At 45.6% G+C, this 21,893-nt stretch overlaps 1 protein-coding gene across 3 annotated transcripts in view; it reads right to left on the reverse strand.

Moving 5' to 3' along the window:
- Positions 1–5,446: 5,446 nt before the first annotated feature.
- The window catches only part of PTPN21 (protein tyrosine phosphatase non-receptor type 21), a 78,699-nt gene continuing 62,252 nt past the window's right edge, over positions 5,447–21,893 (reverse strand). For all 3 annotated transcript variants that reach the window (XM_032878584.1, XM_032878585.1, XM_032878583.1), the window contains exons 13-19: positions 19,568–20,976; positions 11,247–11,384; positions 10,089–10,310; positions 7,033–7,161; positions 6,614–6,848; positions 5,869–6,029; positions 5,447–5,677 (exon numbers count right to left, since the gene is read on the reverse strand). In XM_032878584.1, the coding sequence (XP_032734475.1) occupies positions 5,549–5,677; positions 5,869–6,029; positions 6,614–6,848; positions 7,033–7,161; positions 10,089–10,310; positions 11,247–11,384; positions 19,568–20,976 (2,423 nt within the window). In that variant the 3' untranslated portion in view covers positions 5,447–5,548. The remainder of the gene's footprint in view (positions 5,678–5,868; positions 6,030–6,613; positions 6,849–7,032; positions 7,162–10,088; positions 10,311–11,246; positions 11,385–19,567; positions 20,977–21,893) is intronic.

The following is a 21,893-nucleotide window of genomic DNA, read 5'->3' on the forward strand; positions in this document are numbered from 1 at the left end:
TAAAAGTTGTTACAAATTCTAGTATCTTTTCTCTTCTGTTTTTGTTTTCTTTCATCTCTTAACTCCAGAGGGCTAACCTGAGTTTTGTACTATTTTTAACCTTGTTTTAAAAAAATCTGTTCTGGAAATAAATTTGTCACTCACCTCTAGAGAGTATTTACTTTTTCAAGCCACTGGGGCTTCATCAGTATTTGCACTAGGCTTATTCCAGTAAACCGCAAAACCATTAGATCCTTTTGAGATAATTAACTCTAGGATCAAACTACATTTTGAAAAATATCATGACAGAATAAAGAAAAAGATCTTGTCTCACTCGGTGGTCCATTAATTGCAAGTGATTTCTAATAAACTTCTAGGACAGTCTCCTAGCACTGATCATATATGACCTATGACATTTGAATTCTTCTAAAAAAATGAGTGACTGAGCTTCTATCCCTCATTCATTTGTTCAGATTTTCTCAGTTGAACGAGCAGGTTGAAACAGAAAGCCAGTTGTCATTAACTCTGTACTAGTCCCATCAACCTACCCCCCAAATCGAGGCCAGATTCATGTTCTGGTTAACACAGATAACCCAACCTTCTGAATTTCTTTGGCACAGACCTGCTCCTAAGAGTGAATACTGTATATTTTTCTCCCACAAGTTTTTGAGTATGAATTTAAAACACACATGCACACTTAAAATGTCCATAGTATGGACATTTGACAACTTATATAGAGTACTGATATTTTCACACAGCTAAAAAACCAAGCAGCTCAGTTAAAATTGTAGCTTTATTACAGTGGCATTGTGTACTGGTATAGCGAGTGTGGGGACATGGTATTATAGTTCAAAGCCAGAGGATTTTGGAGATTTTTATAAAGATTATTTATTTGAGAGAGGGACAGAGATCACAAGTAGGCAGAGAGGCAGGCAGAGAGGGAGAGGGAAGCAGGCTCCCTGCTGAACAGACAGCCCAATAAGGGGCTCGATGTGGGGCTCCATCCCAGGACCCCGAGATCATGACCTGAGTCGAAGATGAGGCTTTAATCCACTGAGCCACCCAGACACCCCAGATTTTGGAGATTTTATATGATGTGCCACGAAATGGCTTAATGGAAACTAAAGAATAATGATCAAGACTTATACAGCTAGTTATTTTCAAAAATTAACATCCATATTGTTAGTTCCATGGTTAGAAATTCAAAGACAATTATTCCTTTCTTGTCATCCATCTGTATTTATTGTTACTATCTCTTAACCCATCAACATATTGGGAGAAGTTTAGGTTTACTCTAGATTTTTGAGAACTATTTTAATTTCTCAAGTATGTGGGGCAATGCAAACATTTCTGGAGACAGGCTGTGTGGCCAGACCCTATGTAATGTACATGTGACCTACATACCCTTTGCGTGGGAATATTTGCTTGGAACTGCTGCCTCCTCAGCCGGGTGCTGCAGACCTTGAACTTCCTTCGTGGTCCATCCTCTGGCTTCCCCTTTGTTGCCAGTGACAGGAAAGGGAGGGTATTTAGGGGGCAACAGGAAGGGCAGGCAAGTGTAATGCCAATTCACCCTCCCTCACCCCCGGCCTGCTTTCACAGGTGGCATCCCCGCTCATTTCATCCCACGTCCCGGTCCATTGCTGTCCTTCATGAGCCATTCATGCTTCTGTAACGCGTGGCAGATGTTCCCTTCTGTGGAGTTCTCTAAGCAAACGCTGTTCTACCTGACCAGCGGCTTGCTGAGGCTTGGGTCCCTACCACCAGGCAGAGAATTCGTTCTCGCATCTCACCACCAGGGTGCAGCAGGGAGAAAATTTGCTCTGTGTTTTTCAGAGTTCTGATTGTGACAATTTGGTTCTACACCAAACAAGCTTTGGGAGGACAAACCAGGAGAGTTAACACCCACTTGGACTACTGTTTACAAGGGGAAATATTACTGTTTTTCTCAATAATTCCACACACATCTGAACTTTTAGAGCATAATTTTTATTTGGGAACTGCCTGTAATATATGGAAAACTATGCCACTTTAACCGCCTGAGGACCCCTTCAACTGTTGCCTAAAATCCTTTATTCACTCATCCCCAACACATGCAAACTTTAAACAACTGGGCTTTCTGATTTTTCCTCATTTCTCTATAATTGTAGATACTGGAATGGAGCCCTTATCTAGATGAATTTGAAAAACTCATGTTTCGAGAAATGTTTTTCCAGGCAAATTCTTAATGTACCTATTCCTCTATTTTTGAAATATCTCTCACCTCAATAAAGAGTCCCCTCCAATTTAGGGTTCTTTTTAAAATAAACTTTAAACTGGAAAAAAGACAGTTCTAGCTTGTTCCACATGAAATCTTGATGGGAAACAAGTTCCCTAAATTTATATCCCAAAGAGCTCCTTTAAAAAGTCCAATTTCAAGGGCGCCTGAGTGGCTCAGTGGGAGGAGCATATGACTCCAGATCTCGGGGTCGTGAGTTTGAGCCCCATGTTGGGTGCAGAGATTGCTTAAAATGAATAAATACATTAAAACTTAAAAAGTCAGATCTTAAAAACAATTTACAATAAACAGTAATTCTTGCTTCCATTTGTTCATGCAAATTTCAAACCCGCTCCTACAGTGCCGCTGACCTCCAGTTGCACATTTTAAAACGTGGTTTTATATTATATATATGTAATATATACATATATATTTTCTTAATGTTGTGAATATTAATATATCAACCCATCCTGAAGGGGCTGTTTTCTTCTGACGACGAAAGCTTCACAGAAAATTTGGCCTGCCTGCTGTCCTCACTCAGTCCTCCACCCTGACACATACTCCTCCTCTGCGTTTCTGCCTAGACCTTCCTCTTTCTGGAAGCTTCCAAGGAAGCAAAGGTCCATCCACCTTCTGTTTTCATTCTGCCAAAGGGTCTTAAAGGCTAAATACTAGGGTTTTCAGAATACTTCACAGCAGGTGTCCCATAGGAAAGTAAGTAATAATGACTGCACTTGACATTCCTAAGGAGTACTTTCTGTGCTCAAAACTCTCAGCTAGAATATGTCCTCAAAAGACCCCACTCATCAGGAAGACTGATACTAGAGATGCCAAAATCAATCCATTGGAAAACACTGGCTTGTAACCTACTTTTTGTGAAAATGTACATTTTGGTAATTTTGCTATGAAATTTAGAATCTCAAGGAACTAAGAGACACTGGGACAGCAAAGTACTATGTAAGTTTGGCAGAAAGCAACATCCTCGGTTCAGATGTGGCAAACCTATGAAGCCTAAACGTTGTACAGTTTGTTCTTGAAGATCACATTATTTCAAAGTCCAGTAATGTCGATTTTTATTCAGAAATACTTCCATACTCACTAACTGAAAAAGTTTATTCACAAGGGTCAAACATGCAACATTTTAAGAGTAACATTTAAATACTGTAATTAAGCCCTCAGAAGTAATCTACGTGTAATCATTACAACTGGAACACAAATATACCATATATTACTCTTTAGATTTTTGTTTTACAGTATGTTCTTGTCAATGGGACACTTCAAAATGTTTAAACTTGACAGAATAGTATTTCTTAACGTACCATGGAAGAAAAAAAAAAAAACACTGAAAATACTCCCATCCTTTACACGATGTGGAGATGGGAAATATGATCATAAAAACCTCTCATCTCATTCCTCCGGGAGCTCTTTCTCAATATTTACACTTGCGTCCACTGTTATTTAAACCTGACTCTTAAAACAATTTCAGGTTAAAATTAACATATTATCCCAAAGTGAGCAGTGTGCCCACTTCCAGTATTCGTTTTTACTACTGTCTCCTGAATTACCCACTTAAGCGCTGGTTTCTGGGTAACCCAGAGACAGGCCAATCCACACTGTATGAAGCAAATCCTGTCTCACAGTGGACAACACACAGTCAGCGGTCATGTTCAACTGTGAGTGAAACTGCCTTCAGAGTGAACGTGGAGATCAGAACCATCCCTAGGACACTGTCATCAGGGGAACAGCCCCGGATGTGGCATTTTGGAAGCTCTGCATTTTAGAGAAGCAACCTCAAAAGGAAAAATGAGATGGTTCCTCAGTGAAATATACCCATTAAGTCCTTACCTACTCAAGTCCCTCTGTGAGAAGGCCATCTTAGCCCTGACCAAAGGCCACCTTCTCCCTCTCTAGCTCAGCCACCAGGATGTGATTGATGGAGGGAGGAGGAACCAAGAAGCTAACACGACCTCAGGGGTGAAGTTAGGGGATCAGGGAACTAAAACCCCAGCATCTCTTGACTAGAACAGCAATCTATGGGAGCCCCACAAGTAGTCTGGGCTGTAGTTTTGGGAACTGAGGTGAAACTATTACTAACTCTTCCCTTCTTTCAATCAGAAGAAGATAAAACCTCTTCTAGGCTTCTTTTAATGATAATATAAACCTGACTTTCTTTATCAAAAAAGAACAGAAGTTCAGGAGTAAGAACTCCAAGGAAACAGTGAGTCACGGAGAGTGACTTGAACTTCCTGGCAGGTACCTACCCACCGCCCAGCCGCTACTCTCTACCCCAGCCTCTCAGTGGGAGCAGAGTTAATACTGCACTTCTGTCAAAGGCATCTCACGCCTGCCATCCTGCAATTACACCGCACTTACCCCTGCCCTGACCACCCACGTACGCTTAGCCCTTCTCACTTCCAAATACTTCTGGATACCCACTGTTAGTGTCTCATCTATCAAGCAACACATATATTAAAATTCAGATTTGTCTTTAACAACAAAGTGCTTAAAACCAACCTAGGCAATTGCTTTTCACTTCAGTTTCAACCAGTATGATCAAACTGGTTTAGGTTTACAAATAATACTGAAAAAAATAGTGACTCTGAGTATTGTCTTACATTTCCAATAATGTGCCTTCATTCCCGACTTTCTCTTACAGTAATGGGTTCATTTCAGTACCTTAATGAGTTGAACTCTTGTTTGCAAAATAGAGAAGGTACAAATATATAGAATATTCTAGAATAAAAAATTTTCTGAATATAAAAATGCTTTCTATGTTTCAAAATAACACTTTTAGATTCTTCTTGTAATTTTAGGTTTGGTAACTAAACTGTTAAGTTTTTAAAAAAATAACAAGAGATAGTAGCATGGTTTTAAATACAAACTTACATGGGAACTATTCACACCTGTGGACCATCCCCGTGGAAAGTTTCTCAACAAAAAGCCCCAAATACTTTAGTCATAAAATAAAATTCCAAGACATCCAAGCGAGAAATTGATGCGCCTTCCTGACTGCCAGAGTTGCCCTGCACAGCTTCAGTACAACAGAGAACTATCTGGAAAACCACCTCCACAAAGTACGCAAGCGCTGCCAGTCGGACAGACGCGAGCGGGCAAGGCCCCAGGGACCACGGCCTCCTCCGTCATACTTCCCCAGCCCTGGGCTCTGCAGGTCTCCCTCCGGGCGCCGTTGTCCAGGCACCGTCAAGGTGCTGCTCGTGGCCCAGGCTGGCAGCCGTGGGGAGGTCCGAGTCAGGCGCTCCCGTCAGCTGTCAGTGTGTCGCCCCATCGGTCCCCGTCCTGAGCTGTGGGAGCTCAGATGAGCCTGGAGCTCTTGAGGAACTGAATGAGGACGCGGTACACGAACGTGTACTGGCACAGCGTCTGCACCATCATCATCCTCTGCTGCCTCAGCATGTCCAGCCCCCTCGGGATGTCCAGCACCTGGAAGGAGAGACAACCGGGAGCGGATGCAGGCCCCCCCAGAGACGGGAACAGTTCTAGCAGAAGTCTGGTCAAGACCCACACACTGTCCTAGCCCAGCACCTTCTAGAAGAAGCCTCCGGGGAACGTGCCCCAAGAGCACTGGTAGGCCACTAGCCCCTTTCTTCCCCGACCAACAAGGACATACATACCTCATTGTGTTCCAGGCAGGCGATCATGATCTCTGACAAAATGACGACTCCAGTCCTTCCCACCCCAGCACTGCAGTGGACCAGCAACGGAGGGTTGGGGCTCTTTGGTTCACTGGTACTATTTGTATGACGTCGAACAGACTGGATCTCCTCAAGGTATGCTATGAAATATCAGTGGAACAGAGAAATATGCAAGGATTAAACCCCATCAAACTGACAGTTTCCAGATTATCATCACTGATTGGAAGGACTCTGGATAAAGAACACCGGGTGCCAGTTAACCAGCCCCAACAGCTAATTGACAGTGTGACCATGGGCAGTCACTGCCTCTGCCCCACTACAAAATGTAATGGAGGAGAAAGTCTCTGAAAGTCCTTCTACTCGCCACCAAATCATACTCCCAAAACTTTTCTCTGTTAAGCTTCCTCTAAACACTTGAAGCCTTTACTTTAAAGCTAGTCCAGGGCGCCCAGGGGACTCAGCATGTTGAGCATCTGCCCCCGGCTAGGGTTGTGATCCCAGGGTCCTGGAGAAAGCCAGCCAGGAGCCTGCTTCCCCCTGTGCCTCTGCCACCAGCCCCCAGCTCGTGCTCTCCCTCTCAAATAAACAAATAAAATCTTTAAAAAAATAATAAAATAAAGCAAGTCCAAAGCTTCTATTAGCCATCCTAAAGGAAATACTTGAGGAGTGACATCTTGCTCCATGCACACAACCAGAGCGGAGGCTGTGCCAGGTAGACACTTACATAAAAATCCCTTGATGTCCTCGGGACAGCCGTGCTCAGGCCAGTCCGTGTACTGGAGATGCCAGACCGTCCTCTCCTGTCCCGTGAGCAGGTGCTTCATCTTCAGGCCCGTGGTGGCGTAGCAGCCAGAGTCGGTGCGGAAGCGGGTGGTGATCTTAAACCTCCCGTAGGTGACGGTGTTATGCCGGGAACCCAGCCGAGGCCAGTACCTGAAGCTCTTCTCCCTCCCGCCCTCCTGTGAGGGACACGAGCGGTCAGAAGCCAAGAGCAGGTCCAGCCGCAGGCACCCCTCATACAGACCGCGCACCCGAGAAGCAGGACAGCAACCTGGCCTGCCTCCTGCGGTAAAGGTCAGGGCCCCATGATCGAAGGAACTGTTCTCAGGCAGAGAAAATCAACAACAGGACAGGAGCACTCACCTCTTCCACGGTCACCATTGCTATAATGGCGACTCCCTGTTCCCACACCATCTGCCAAAAATCCTGACAGGTATTCTGCAGCGGCCCCTGTGTGGCAATATAATCCCACTCAATTCCACTGACAGAGACCTGAAATTAGAAAACGGGTTTTAAAAAATTAGTATGTGGGGTGCCTGTGCGGCTCAGTCGGTTAAGAGGCCGACTCTTGGTTTCGGCTCAGGTCGTGATCTCAGGGTTGTGGGATCGAGCCCCATGTTGGGGGCCACATCCAGTGGGGAGTCTGCCTGGGATTCTCTCTCTCTCCCTCTGCCCCTCCTCCCCCGCTCTCTCTAAATAAATCTTTAAATATTAATTAATGTGTATGCATATATGGATGTATGCATATTTGTTTATGGTAGTACTAAAAGATAAGCTGAATTACTCAGAATAAAGGTGTAGCTCTGGGGCGCCTGGGTGGCTCAGTGGGTTAAAGCCTCTGCCTTCGGCTCAGGTCATGATCCCAGTGTCCTGGGATCAAGCCCCACATCGGGCTCTGTGCTCCGCGGGAAGCCTGCTTCCTCCTCTCTCTCTCTCTGCCTGCCTCTCTCTGCCTGCTTGTGATCTCTGTCAAATGAATAAATAAAATCTTTAAAAAAAAAAAAAAAGGTGTAGCTCTTATCCTTTTTCTTTGTTAATACAATTCCCATTACTACCTGTTTATAAACTTACACACTGCGAATGCACATGATATGTATGTGACCTAGGACAATATGTTTAACCTCTTTGCCTCTCTGCTCTCATCTGTAAAATAAAAATGCCATGTACCTGCATAGGGCCATTGGCAGAATTAAATGAGTCAATGTATCTGGTGCCTGCGCATAATAGGTTCTCAATAAACAGCTCTTACTGCTGCTGATATAAAAATATCCACATCACAGTATCCTAAAGTACAAACAGTTTCCCCTCGTGAAGTACTAAACACACTGAGAAAACTAGTAACAATTAAGTCAAAACTGAGGTTAAATACCAGATTTCTAGGACAGAAAAAAATATTCCTGCTTAAAATGGTCTCGCCTTTGAACTTGAGTCCAGATCACCCCCGCCCCTCCGAATGATACTAAGTTTCCACCTGAGCCCACACCTCCTTGAGAACGGGCTGGTAGGCAGTGGAGTCTGGGTCTGTAGCCAGGAGAGCTGGTTAAAGGCCACGCCCACTGACATTCGGGACCACAGTGGCGCTTCCCAAGGGCCCCCCCCGCGTGGCTCGGCCCACAGCCACACTCACGGCTGCCTGCTGGAGTCCTGGCTGGACTCCCTCACTGATGGCGAGCTCCAGCCAGCAAAGGGCGGGGGTCTGTGGCCCAAGGGGCAGGAGTCAGTGCTTTATTCCTAGGAAAGCCCGAGGAGACCCCTCGCTGGTAAGTGACAGAACCTGGAGTTCTGAGGCTCAGCTGCCACCCCTGGCCTTCAGCTGGCCCCTGAAGATTCTGCAATACCACATAGGATGACGACTTTCTCCAGTTCTCATCCATCCCGTCATGAGAGGCTGGATGAGTCACTGCACAGAAATGCTCAGCTTTTAAATAAATTATACCTACATCAACAAGCGCACGTGCTTATTCCCCGATACCACCAAGGGCAAAGGCTTTAGCAGGCCGACTGCCTGGTCCCTGAAAGCCTCAAGCGTAAACCTGCACTCATCATATATCACTTGCACACAAAATAAAATGTGGGAAAGAAGAAAAATTCCTGACGTGGATACTTCCTCGTTCACTCCCAATAAGAAAACGTCTCCTTCCCCAAATAAAAGCACGTGATCTCCAGCCAGCACAAACAAAAGGGACAATGCTGCAGGACAGCACCCTGCCTTCCTTGTGGCCCAGCTGGGAATTACCATCACTTCCCCCCTTTTATTTTTTAAGATTTTATTTATTTATTTGACAGAGAGAGAGATCACAAGCAGGCAGAGAGACAGGCAGAGAGAGAGGGAAGCAGGCTCCCCGCTGAGCAGAAAGCCCGATGTGGGGGCTCAATCCCAGGACCCTGGGATCATGACCTGAGCCGAAGGCAGAGGCTTTAACCCACTGAGCCACCGAGGCGCCTCCATCACCACTTTTCCCATCTTAATGGGTGAAACATTACCCCAGTTAAATGGCATAACACTGTCTCTAGGGAAAAAGTGCACTGCTTCTCCAAAGGACAAACAATCTTGAAAAGTGATCACAGGGAAAAAGCAAAAAGAAGAGATGTCACTGTTTTTTGTTTTTGTTTTTGTTTAAATATTATTTATTTATTTGACAGACAAAGATCATAAGTAGGCAGAGAGGCAGGCAGAGAGGGGTTGCGGAGAAGCAGGCTCCCCGCTGAGCAGAGAGCCCAATGCCGGGCTTGATCCCAGGACCCTGAGATTATGACCTGAGCGGAAGGCAGAGGCTTTTTAACCCACTGAGCCACCCAGGTGCCTCCAGCTGTCACTGTTTTAAGGAAGAGCTTTGGTGACCACCATTAAAAAACCCAGACAGGGCACCTGGGTGGCTCAGCAGGTTCAGCTTCCCACTCTTGGTCTGAGCTCAGGTCAGGATCTCAGGGTTGTGAGACCGGGCTCTGGGCTGAACGGGGAGTCTGCTGTGGACCCTCTCCCTCTCCCTCGGCCCCTCCCCTGCTCTCTCTCTAAAATAAACAAACCCAGACACCTTTGTCACAGAAGAGTCAGTGCAGGTATGTGATAACAAAAAACTAGCAATTCTGCCGCTCTGGAGAGAATTTATGAGCCAGAACGAGATCTTCAGATTTAGAAGAACAAAGGCCTAAGGTCAGCCCAAAGAGGCCTCTCTGAGTCCTGGCCACAGTGTCGGGGGCAGAGGGGCTTAGCACCTGGGAGAGGAACACAGCTTTGGCTCTGTTGGCAAACACTTCCTACCCAGCTGGGGAGTACAGATTTCCCAGTTTATAACGTAATTTGTCACAATGGCTCCAACTAGGTTGTTCTTAGAATACAGATGTGAACACAGTTCTTATCATTCCTGTAACTGAAATGGCAACTTCACAGCCATCACCGCCCCGCCCGCTCCTCTCACCTTAATATGGGACGCGTTGATGTAGCCAGTATTGTTTTCTTTAGTTGGGACAAGCTCCACTCTGGCATCGTCGTAGGGAAGGACATCTTGGAATCGATTTCTTTCTGCGTTTTCAGGGAGTCGTGCTGTTGAGCACTCCCCGTCAACTAGCCGTTTTTTAAGAATTTTTTCATATTCCGTGAACACCATTCCCTGTTCTAACCGCTGTTCCAGAATTTTACACTGTAAAATGAAACACATGGGATAATATGAGTATCGTCACCTGTCCAAGCTGCATTCCGAAGGCACATCTGAAATCTTGTTTTCACTTCAAGTTTAGAAATTATCTAGTATTGAAAACTCTAAATGAAATCAAAGCTAAATTTTTAACAAGCCGTAACGGGAAGAGTTAAAGTAACAAAACCACGTTGTTGGTGAGATGCAGAAGACAGAGTTCTGTTTAAAGGTGAAACTGGCCAACAATAATTTGAATTCATCTTCTCTAAGTCTATGGTCAGTTTTGTGACTCCTAAGGAAGAGAAAGTTCTCCTAGAAAAGAGTAAATCCTAGAGCAGGAGAATCAATTCCAACTTCTATGAACAAATGCTTCAATTTTCTAATCTATGGTATAGAAAAACTGAAAAATGTGGGAAATATTAAAATTATCTCCAGGATCCTGTTGTAAGCAAATTAATTTTTACTTAGCATTAATTCTTGCCTGTCTGATTTTGATACAGTAAAACCTCATAGCAAATGCATGTTGGTCACAAAGAAAGTCATGAAAAATTCAGTAACTGTTGACTCCTGAGATGAATTTTCCATACAGTGAAAGCAGGCAATGTGTGCTCCCTTTATCGGGTGTACTCATATGGACACGTAGAATTCCTCTAACTTAAAGCCATCAGAAATCAAGACTGCTATGGATGACCAGAAGAAGGTAAAGAACAGTAAGAACAGTCAGGAACAAACAAACAAAAAATCAACATTTACTCCAAAATGATCTATTAACATATTAGACTTGCCCCAATTTTGACATCCAGATTATAAAATACTTAACCCTCATTTATGATAATTGGATGTATTAGCAAATTCATTAAAATCTGAAGAAGGCATTTTTGTAGCATCTTATGGACTGTCCCAGAGAAAGCACACTGCTCGGTCCATACATGGGGTACATACCCTCTCGTCATTGGTGGCTCTGGCAGGCACTTCCTTTCCTTCATCAGGCAGAGGCAGTCGAGATAGGGAGAGTCCATTTAGGGCAGCCAATTTGAGAGGACCAATTTTTTTTGCATCTACCCGGCTCTTTTTCATTCCCTATAAAAATATTTACATGTATATATGACATATATACAAATACAGCCCCCTTGAAAAGAAACTTCTGTGGACTGAAGACTGGAAACAAGTGGAAGGAGTGTTCTTCTTCACCAACCAGCACAGGAGAGATTACACTCCACACACACATTTGTTTAACAAACATTGGGAGGAAGACATTCCTTTCAAGGCCAAAGCCCTGATAAGTCTTGCAGATAGAGAAGATTTTGAATGCAATTCATTTCAAGTCTCTGTTGTAATGAGAGGTGAGGCTTCAGGCAGACAGCATTCCTTCACAGAACTCCCAAATTTCAAAACATGACATGCACACAAAAAATCAGTGGCAGTCCACAAAAAGAGTTTTAAATGCAGTTGCATGATTGCAATAGGCTGTTTTTTTTTTGTTTTTTGTTTTTAAGATATAAACTAGTTCTTTAAATCGTTCTGAAAAAATTAAATGTTTTCTGGGGTCACTTTCCCAACATTCTGTTGCAGACTGGGGTGACCTGGGTTGGATCATTGCATCTCAAAACTGCCACATTTTTTTTTTTTTTTTTTTTGCTGTAGGCAGATTTAATTTTTATAATTTTATTTTTTATAAACATATATATATATATATTTTTTTTCCCCCCCAGGGGTACAGGTCTGTGAATCTCCACGTTTACAAACTTCACAGCACTCACCATAGCACTACCCTACCCAATGTCCATAACCTCCCCCCGCAACCCCTCTCTGCCCAGCAACCCTCAGTTTGTTTTGTGAGATTAAGAGTCACTTATGGTTTGTCTCCCTCCCAATCCCAACTTGTTTCATTTACTCTTCTCCTACCACATTAACCCCCCATGTTGCATCTCCTCTCCCTCATATCAGGGAGATCATATGATAGTTGTCTTTCTCCGATTGACTTATTTCGCTAAGCATGATACCCTCTAGTTCCATCCATGTTGTCGCAAATGGCAAGATTTCATTTCTTTTGATGGCTGCATAGTATTCCATTGTATATATATACCACATCTTCTTTATCCATTCGTCTGTTGATGGACATCTAGGTTCTTTCCATAGTTTGGCTATTGTAGACATTGCTGCTATAAACATTCGGGTGCACGTGCCCCTTCGGATCACTACGTTTGTATCTTTAGGGTAAATACCCAGCAGTGCAATTGCTGGGTCATAGGGTAGTTCTATTTTCAACATTTTGAGGAACCTCCATGCTGTTTTCCAGAGTGGTTGCACCAGCTTGCATTCCCACCAACAGTGTAGGAGGGTTCCCCTTTCTCCGCATCCTCGCCAGCATCTGTCATTTCCGGACTTGTTAATTTTAGCCATTCTGACTGGTGTGAGGTGGTATCTCATTGTGGTTTTGATTTGTATTTCCCTGATGCCGAGTGATATGGAGCACTTTTTCATGTGTCTGTTGGCCATCTGGATGTCTTCTTTGCAGAAATGTCTGTTCATGTCTTCTGCCCATTTCTTGATGGGATTATTTGTTCTTTGGGTGTTGAGTTTGCTAAGTTCTTTATAGATTCTGGACACTAGCCCTTTATCTGATATGTCGTTTGCAAATATCTTCTCCCATTCTGTCAGTTGTCTTTTGGTTTTGTGAACTGTTTCCTTTGCTGTGCAAAAGCTTTTGATCTTGATAAAATCCCAATAGTTCATTTTTGCCCTTGCTTCCCTTGCCTTTGGCGATGTTCCTAGGAAGATGTTGCTGCGGCTGAGGTCGAAGAGGTTGCTGTCTGTGTTCTCCTCAAGGATTCTGATGGATTCCTTTCTCACATTGAGGTCCTTCATCCATTTTGAGTCTATTTTCGTGTGTGGTGTAAGGAAATGATCCAATTTCATTTTTCTGCATGTGGCTGTCCAATTTTCCCAACACCATTTATTGAAGAGGCTGTCTTTTTTCCATTGGACATTCTTTCCTGCTTTGTCGAAGATTAGTTGACCATAGAGTTGAGGGTCTATTTCTGGGCTCTCTATTCTGTTCCATTGATCTATGTGTCTGTTTTTGTGCCAGTACCATGCTGTCTTGATGATGACAGCTTTGTAATAGAGCTTGAAGTCCGGAATTGTGATGCCACCAACTCTGGCTTTCTTTTTCAATATTCCTTTGGCTATTCGCGGTCTTTTCTGGTTCCATATAAATTTTAGGATTATTTGTTCCATTTCTTTGAAAAAATGGATGGTACTTTGATAGGAATTGCATTAAATGTGTAGATTGCTTTAGGTAGCATAGACATTTTCACAATATTTATTCTTCCAATCCAGGAGCATGGAACATTTTTCCATTTCTTTGTGTCTTCCTCAATTTCTTTCATGAGTACTTTATAGTTTTCTGTGTATAGATTCTTAGTCTCTTTGGTTAGGTTTATTCCTAGGTATCTTATAGTTTTGGGTGCAATTGTAAATGGGATGGACTCCTTAATTTCTCTTTCTTCTGTCTTGTTGTTGGTGTAGAGAAATGCGACTGATTTCTGTGCATTCATTTTATATCCTGACACATTACTGAATTCCTGTACAAGTTCTAGCAGTTCAAAACTGCCACATTTTAACCAGGAAAAGGCAACAGGACTGATATCTCCAAAGTGACACCAGGAAGACAATACAGGACAGTCTCCTAACATGACTATGGAAATAATGATCTTCCTCTCTAGAGCAGACAAGCCCAAGGTGGCGAAGTCTCCTTGGCCATTCTACACCTCCTTGGAAGCCTTAATCACTATGACAGCAGCCCCCTTGTTTGACAGCAATGGTTTTCTCAGTTCCATCTCCCAAATGGAGCTTTACTCCAGCCCTACCTGCCTGGGAGGGAGAGGCTGAAAGGTTGCCGCCTAGGCTACGATGCCATTCATGATTCTTACCTGTACAGAAAACCCTGGTTTGCTGCTGTTTAACAACTGGCTGGGGCAGGATGGGGTGGGGGGTGGGGGCTCTGCCAGGCAAAGTTGTCCAGTTGCCATGGTGTGAATACTCCCACCACGGCCAATTTCAAGCTGCCAATGTGACATCAAGGGGCTCACAAGACTCTTGAAAACTGGCCCACCAGGACAGGGTGGCTCCAGCTCTCCTCTGCCTGAGAATGAGGTCAGGAGGCTGCCACCCCGCATGCCCCATGGAACTGATTGGCTGGAAGGTCTGGGTCTAAAGCCAGCATGTGAAGAAAGACACATATTATCAAAACCAGGACCTCCTTCGGGGCACCGCCCCACAGTGATTTCTGTGAGAACCCCCAGCCAGGGCTCAAGCATGCACAGGCGAGAAATCTGTACCTCAGCCCACTCTTTTTCAGATAACAATCAAGCTCCTGGAGGTGGAGAAGGGTGGAGAACTCGAAAATGTTTCTGCTTGTCTGCAATTTAGTTCACTGTTTTTAATACTAAACTCCCATAACCTTAATTCAGGTTAGTATGTGAACTCAGTGTCAGTGGTGACACTGAAGGTCACGGCAACCTCATGTCACTATGAGGAGACCCAGGGGCTTAGCAGGGGGTTGAGCTCTTCAGTTCTCGGGCAGCCAGGATGATGCAACCTCAGGGTAGTAAGATAACTTCGCCTGAGCATTTTCCATGTGCCACTCACTTATCCTGCAATGACTCTCTGGGGTCAGCTTCCCTTACAGATGAGAAAGCAGAGTCAGAGAGATGGGACAGCTTGCCCAAGGTCACCCAGCTGCCTTGTTATAAATGGTAATCGGTGTCAAAACAATAAAAACCTTTCCTTAAAGTCAGCTATGCCCCATCATAGAATTTACAAAGCATTTTTCATGCCTAACCTTCCGGGGGACTTCCTACAGCAGGCAGAGCAGGGGAGACTGTCCCTATGCCACAGACGGAGATGAGGTTCCGGTGCTGCCAGGTCCAGCCCACAGGAGGGTCCAGCCTGAGACCCAGGTTCTTCCAATCGTAGGTCCTAGACCTTTCCCCAAAGCCGCAGCTCCTCTTCAAGCAAGGAGAATCCATTATGCCAAAGAAGGGGAGCACACTCCAAAACTGCTAGAACTTGTACAGGAATCCAGTAAAGTGTCAGGATATAAAGTCAATGCACAGAAATCAGTTGCATTTCTTTACACTAACAACAAGACAGAAGAAAGAGAAATTAAGGAGTCAGTCCCATTTACAATTGCACCCAAAACAATAAGATACCTAGGAATAAACCTAACCAAAGAGGCAAAGAATCTATACTCAGAAAACTATAAAGTACTCATGAAAGAAATTGAGGAAGACACAAAGAAATGGAAAAATGTTCCATGCTCCTGGATTGGAAGAACAAATATTGTGAAAATGTCTATTCTACCTAAAGCAATCTACACATTTAACGCAATCCCTATCAAAATACCATCCATTTTTTTCAAAGAAATAGAACAAATAATCCTAAAATTTATATGGAACCAGAAAAGACCTCGAATAGCCAAAGGAATATTGAAAAAGAAAGCCAAAGTTGGTGGCATCACAATTCCAGACTTCGAGCTCTATTACAAAGCTGTCATCATCAAGACAGTATGGTAGTGGCACAAAAAGAGACACATAGATCAATGGAACAGAATAGAGAGCCCAGAAATAGACCCTCAACTCTATGGTCAACTAATCTTCAACAAAGCAGGAAGTAATGTCCAATGGAAAAAAGACAGTCTCTTCAACAAATGGTGCTGGGAAAATTGGACAGCCACATGCAGAAAAATGAAATTGGACTATTTCCTTACACCACACACAAAAATAGACTCCAAATGGATGAAGGACCTCAATGTGAGAAACGAATCCATCAAAATCCTTGAGGAGAACACAGGCAGCGACCGCTTTGACCTCAACCACAGCAACTTCTTCCTAGGAACATCGCCAAAGACAACAGAAGCAAGGGCAAAAACGAACTATTGGGATTTCATCAAGATCAAAAGCTTTTGCACAGCAAAGGAAACAGTTAACAAAACCAAAAGACAACTGACAGAATGGGAGAAGATATTTGCAAACAACATATCAGATAAAGGGCTAGTATCCAAAATCTATAAAGAACTTAGCAAACTCAACACCCAAAGAACAAATAATCCAATCAAGAAATGGGCAGAGGACATGAACAGATATTTTTGCAAAGAAGACATCCAGATGGCCAACAGACACATGAAAAAATGCTCCACATCACTCAGTATCAGGGAAATACAAATCAAAACCACAATGAGATACCACCTCACACCATCAGAATGGCTAAAATTAACAAGTCAAGAAATGACAGATGCTGGTGAGGATGCGGAGAGAGGGGAACCCTCCTACACTGTTGGTGGGAATGCAAGCTGGTGCAACCACTCTGGAAAACAGTGTGGAGGTTCCTCAAAAAACTGAAAATAGAGCTACTCTATGACCCAGCGATTACACTACTGGGTATATATCCTAAAGATACAAACGTGGTGCTCCGAAGGGGCACGTGCACCCGAATGTTTATAGCAGCAATGTCCACAATAGCCAAGCTACGGAAAGAACCTAGATGTCCATCAACAGATGAATGGATAAAGAAGATGTGGTATATATACACAACGGAATACTATGCAGCCATCAAAAGAAATGAAATCTTGCCATTTGCGACGATGTGGATGGAACTAGAGGGTATTATGCTTAGCGAAATTAGTCAATCGGAGAAAGACAACTGTCATATGATCTCCCTGATATGAGGAAGTGGAGATGCAATGTGGGGGGGTTGAGGGGTAGGAAAAGAAAAAAATGAAAGAAGATGGGATTGGGAGGGAGATAATCCATAAAAGACTCAATCTCAAAAAACAGACTGAGGGTTGCTGGGGGGAGGGGGGACGGGAGAGGGTGGTGGGGATATGGACATTGGAGAGGGTATGTGCTATGATGAGGGCTGTGAAATGTGTAAACCTGGCGATTCACAGACCTGTACCCCTGGGGATAAAAATACGTTATATGTTTATTTAAAAAAATTAATTAATTTTTTAAAAGATGGGAAAAAAAAAGAAGGGGAGCAAAACTGTACTAATACTATGGGTTTCCAAAGTCAGCGAGGGAGAAAACTTGTATTTTTAGAGAACCAAACTCATCAAAAGCCTCAGATTTAGGGGCTCATGCTATATCCCATTCAAAAGGTACAGGGACAAGATTAAATAGCTTAGCTTAAATAGTGAGACTACACAAAAAACAAGTATCATTTGGGGAAGACTCGGGTCACACATAAAAATGGTGGATAGTTTTGAGGCACTTGGGTAGCTCAGTCAGTTAAGCATCTGACTCTTGATTTCAGCTCAGGTCATGATCTCAAGCTGGGGAGACGGAGCCCCACGTCAGGCTCTATGCCTAGTGCATGGAGCCTGCTTAAGATTATGTCTCTCCCTCTGACCCTTCCCCCTCCCGCCCCGCACACTCTCTCTCTCTCCCAAAAACAAAAAATCAAAAAAGATGGACAGTTCTTGATGTAATTAGGAAAAGAGTATTAACTATGAAAAGGACCACCTGGACAGGGACTCAGATAGAATTACCTTTCAGAGACACATCCATACCCTGTTCCCACCCTGAATCATTGATCATGAGTCCACACCTTCCACTCCAGAGGACCTGAGACACTGGTCTTTACTGTTCAGGTAGGTCAGAATGTAAGCCCAAGAAAAATTAAGCTTAAAATGCAATCCCCGGATTTACTAAAAGCAAACACACTTAAATAGACAGCACTATTGTAAGTGGTTTCAGTCTACATCTACTAAGCAATTTCATATACACTGTAAAATTGAGTGAATTTTATTCTAGTTTATGAAGATAATACTATAGTTGTGATGGGTCCTCAAGTCTGAGTATGCAGACTATCAGAGATGAGGAGTCCTAGCTCCTAGGGTACTGGGAGTAAGGTGGAGACAGAATGCAGAGACTGATTAATCACTTTAGCACAATCAGAGGGCAGGGCTCCAGGCATGGAGACTTGGGCAAAGAAGGAGCTAGAAACCTGAGCAATGCTGAAAGAGGACAGAGTGGCCATACTGAAATGGTAAAGGCACAAACGTGTGGCCAGTGCTTGGGGACTTTAAAAGTTTCAGTTCAATATATATTGTATACATACCTCAATGCAATACAGTGTAAAAGATTAGAGAGTAGTTTGCAGGGATAAACATGGGTTTAAAATTCCAGTTCAGTCACCCACTAGCTGTGTGACCTTGGAAAAGTTACTTAACATCTCAGAGTCTACTTTTTCTTCTGAAGGAACAATAGGCCTGTTGTATGCTGGATACGCCTCGGACCTCCGTAAATCCTCGAGGAATGACTGCTAGAGATGATATTATATTTTTTTATATTTTGCTTCAAATAAATAAGAGGGCAACTCATGGTTATTTATTATAATGAGTATCAAAGAGTTGCATTTTCTACAAGGAACTCTGGGCTTTGGGCTCTCAGTTCACTTAATCTTTCTTTTAAAGAGACCCGGAGCTCTGGAGTGTTTGTCTTGACAAAGTGCCACCTTCCCAACTCCAGAATCGCCCTGCGGCCCTCAGAGATCATGGCCGGCCACTGGGGCTGGAGCCATACACTCCGGACAGCAGCAACACCTCCCTCGGGGGAGGCTTCACTCTGACACCAGGCGGCAAATGGAATAACGCCCGGCACCTGGCATCACCACACGGCGTTTCCAACCCAGCACTCGGCATCACCACACCGCGTTTCTAACCCGGGGCTAACAAAACAACCTTACCTCAAACCTGCCAAACCTCAACTTCCTTTTCCTTAACGCCCCTTGCTAAACCTCTCCTTCCTTCCTCCCACTCCATCCCCCAGGCCCTCCCCAATCCATCTCTACACTGCCTCTAATCTATTATCTCAGGCAAACCCGCTACAATTCTAATCGATCCCCCTTATTTCCATAGATAATTAAAGTGTTCCAAATACAATAGAGAGAATGGGGCGGGGGATGAAAAGAGTTGCAAGAAACAAGAGTCAGGGGCGCCTGGGTGGCTCAGTGGGTTAAAGCCTCTGCCTTCGGCTCAGGTCATGATCCCAGGGTCCTAGGATCGAGCCCCATATCGGGCTCTCTGCTTAGCGGGGAGCCTGCTTCCTCCTCTCTCTCTCTCTCTGCCTACTTGTGATCTCTGTCTGTCAAATAAATAAATAAATAAAATCTTTAAAAAGAAAGAAAGAAACAAGAGTCAGAGCGCAGACGCTGGGAGGGCCCCGCGGCCAGATAGCGCACAGCGGCACATGGCTTACCCCTAGCGGCGGAAGGCCTTCCACGACGTTCTTCTTCCCCGAGAGGAGGTCGGACACCGGCCGCTGCTTCAGGGAGTCCCTCCTGGCTCGGTAGCGCCCGGACGTGGTGAGGTCGGACTCGGACATGGAGGGCGTGAGCAGCCCCTCTCTGCGGGGCCGGCCAGCCTCCCGGAGCTGGGGTACAGGCTCGCGACCCTGCACGGGGCCCAGGCCCGGCGCGGAGGGGGTGGGGGCGCAGGGGGCGCGGGAGGGGCCCGGTGGGGGCTCCGGGGAGTGGTGGCCCCGGGGCGCGCGGGCCTGGGGAAAGGGCACCGCCAGCGAGGCCATCTCCTCGTCCAGGTCCTCCTCATCCTCGCTGCTGTGGATCAGCATGGTGGCGTCGGAGAGAGACTTCTTGTGGCCGTAGCCCAGGCCTCCCCGCTCGTCCGCTGGGCGCCGCTCAGCCCTGTCGGGGCAGCTGCCATGCTGGGAGCCCGCCGAGACGGGCCTGGGTGGCGGGTCCGCGGCCGACGCGGACAGGGTGCGCTCCTTGAGCCGCAGGCCCTCGAGGCTGTGCGCCAGTCCGGCCACCTCGATGCTGTTCCTCTTGTGCAGGTGCGCGCGCCGGGCGGCCGTGAGCGGCTCGCTGACCTCCTGCAGTGAGTGCGCCACGGGCAGGCTGGCCTCCTGGAACGTCTGCACTGAGTGGTGCACGCGCCGGGTGATGAGGTCGGGGTTGCTGCTGCTGATGTATAGGTGACGGGACAGGTCCGGGGTGCTGTTGGCAGGCCGTGGAGGCGGGTAGGGCGGGGGTGGGCGATACACCTGCGTCCGCATGATGTTGGGGGCCGGGTAGTCCTGGGCCTGTAGCTGCACGTTGGTCAGCTCGGGCACACTGACGGCACCCACCACGGGCCGCCGCTCGGCGGGGTGCGGGTATGGAGACGGGCTGTGGAAGCTGTAGTTCAGGCTGAACGGGTAGTGGGGTGACTGCGGGGAGGCGAAGTGGGCGTGCTCCCGAATCTCCGGCTGGCTGTAGACCAGCGCGTCGGGCCTGCTGTAGGCGTAGGAGCTGCCGATGTTGAGGTTTCGCAGCGAGTGGCTCTGCCTCTCGGCGTGCACCATTCCTCTGTTGAGCTGCTTCATCACCGTCTCGTAATCTGGGGTCGGGCGGTAGGACGGGGGGATCAGGGCGCTGTGCCGGTGTGACGGCACGTAGTCGGGCCTCATGACGTCACTGCCCGTGATGCTCGGGTTAGAGGACATGGGGGAGGGCTGCAGGTAGGGCTGCGGGTTGTTCAGGGAGTTAGTGCTGTGCGCACTGTAGACACTGCCGTTTCGGATCCGACCGTTGAGGTCAATCTGGGCTCGATCCAGACTTGTCAGAGAGTGACAATAATATCCATTCTGGTTGGTGGCAAAGAGGTTATCTGGGAATCAAGCACATTTAAAATGTACTTTAAAATGAGATTTTAAGATGTATAAATTGCACCAATGACTCTAGGCAAATAGTGAGACAGGCCCTGAACGTTGATCACACTTTCAGTGTAGCTTACAAAAATCCATGCAGAAATAACCTGGCCTTACCCAGACTCCCTGAATGACTGGGCATATCATTTCCCAGAGTCCTGGCATCCGTATCTATAGAATGGTGATGGCTTGCCTACCCTAAAGCTAAGGTATTCGGGATTGGGCCCCCAATAAAGATTAACCAAATCAAAATCCAATATTAAGAGTACAGATGATTATAAAATATTGTCTTTTTTTGAAAATCAAAGACATGTGTTTTGGTAGAATTGAAACACTTTCTGGAAATCTGGGTGGCTGGAGGCAGAGATACTGTTCAAGGCATTGGACCACGAACTGCTCTCTCCCCTGGTACGGATGTGGGACTCACTGGTGCTGAGCTAGTTCAAGCACCAACCACCTGCAAAAACCTCCTTAAGTAGGATTCTGGGTTTTCCATATAGGTTCTTCTAGAGTGAAGACAAAAACAATAGCTCCACAGGCTCTACTTCTCCAGGTCCAACAATATCATCAGTTGCTATAAACCTCACCGAGGCCAGAAGCCATTCACACCTGCCCCCCTCCACTCTGGCCCCCACACTGCAGTGGGGATGGGGATCCCCAGGCAGCAGAATTGGGAGCACCGTCTAATGTACAGTGGCTGCCTGTGTGCCTGGTGGGGCTGGAAGGAGGCACATTTCTTCTGTCCGATCTGTAGTTCACCAGAAACACCATCACTACTGAGGGTGATTCCTGACACTTCAAAGAGCAGCAGTCAGGTCCTTCAGAGAACAGTTGCCTTTCAAAAGTATTCTTTCTGGGACTCAAGAGCCATGTAATG

The sequence above is a fragment of the Lontra canadensis genome, unplaced genomic scaffold, assembly GCF_010015895.1.
Source record: "Lontra canadensis isolate GAN:19392208 unplaced genomic scaffold, GSC_riverotter_1.0 scaffold64, whole genome shotgun sequence".
NCBI classification, from domain to species: Eukaryota; Metazoa; Chordata; class Mammalia; order Carnivora; family Mustelidae; genus Lontra; species Lontra canadensis.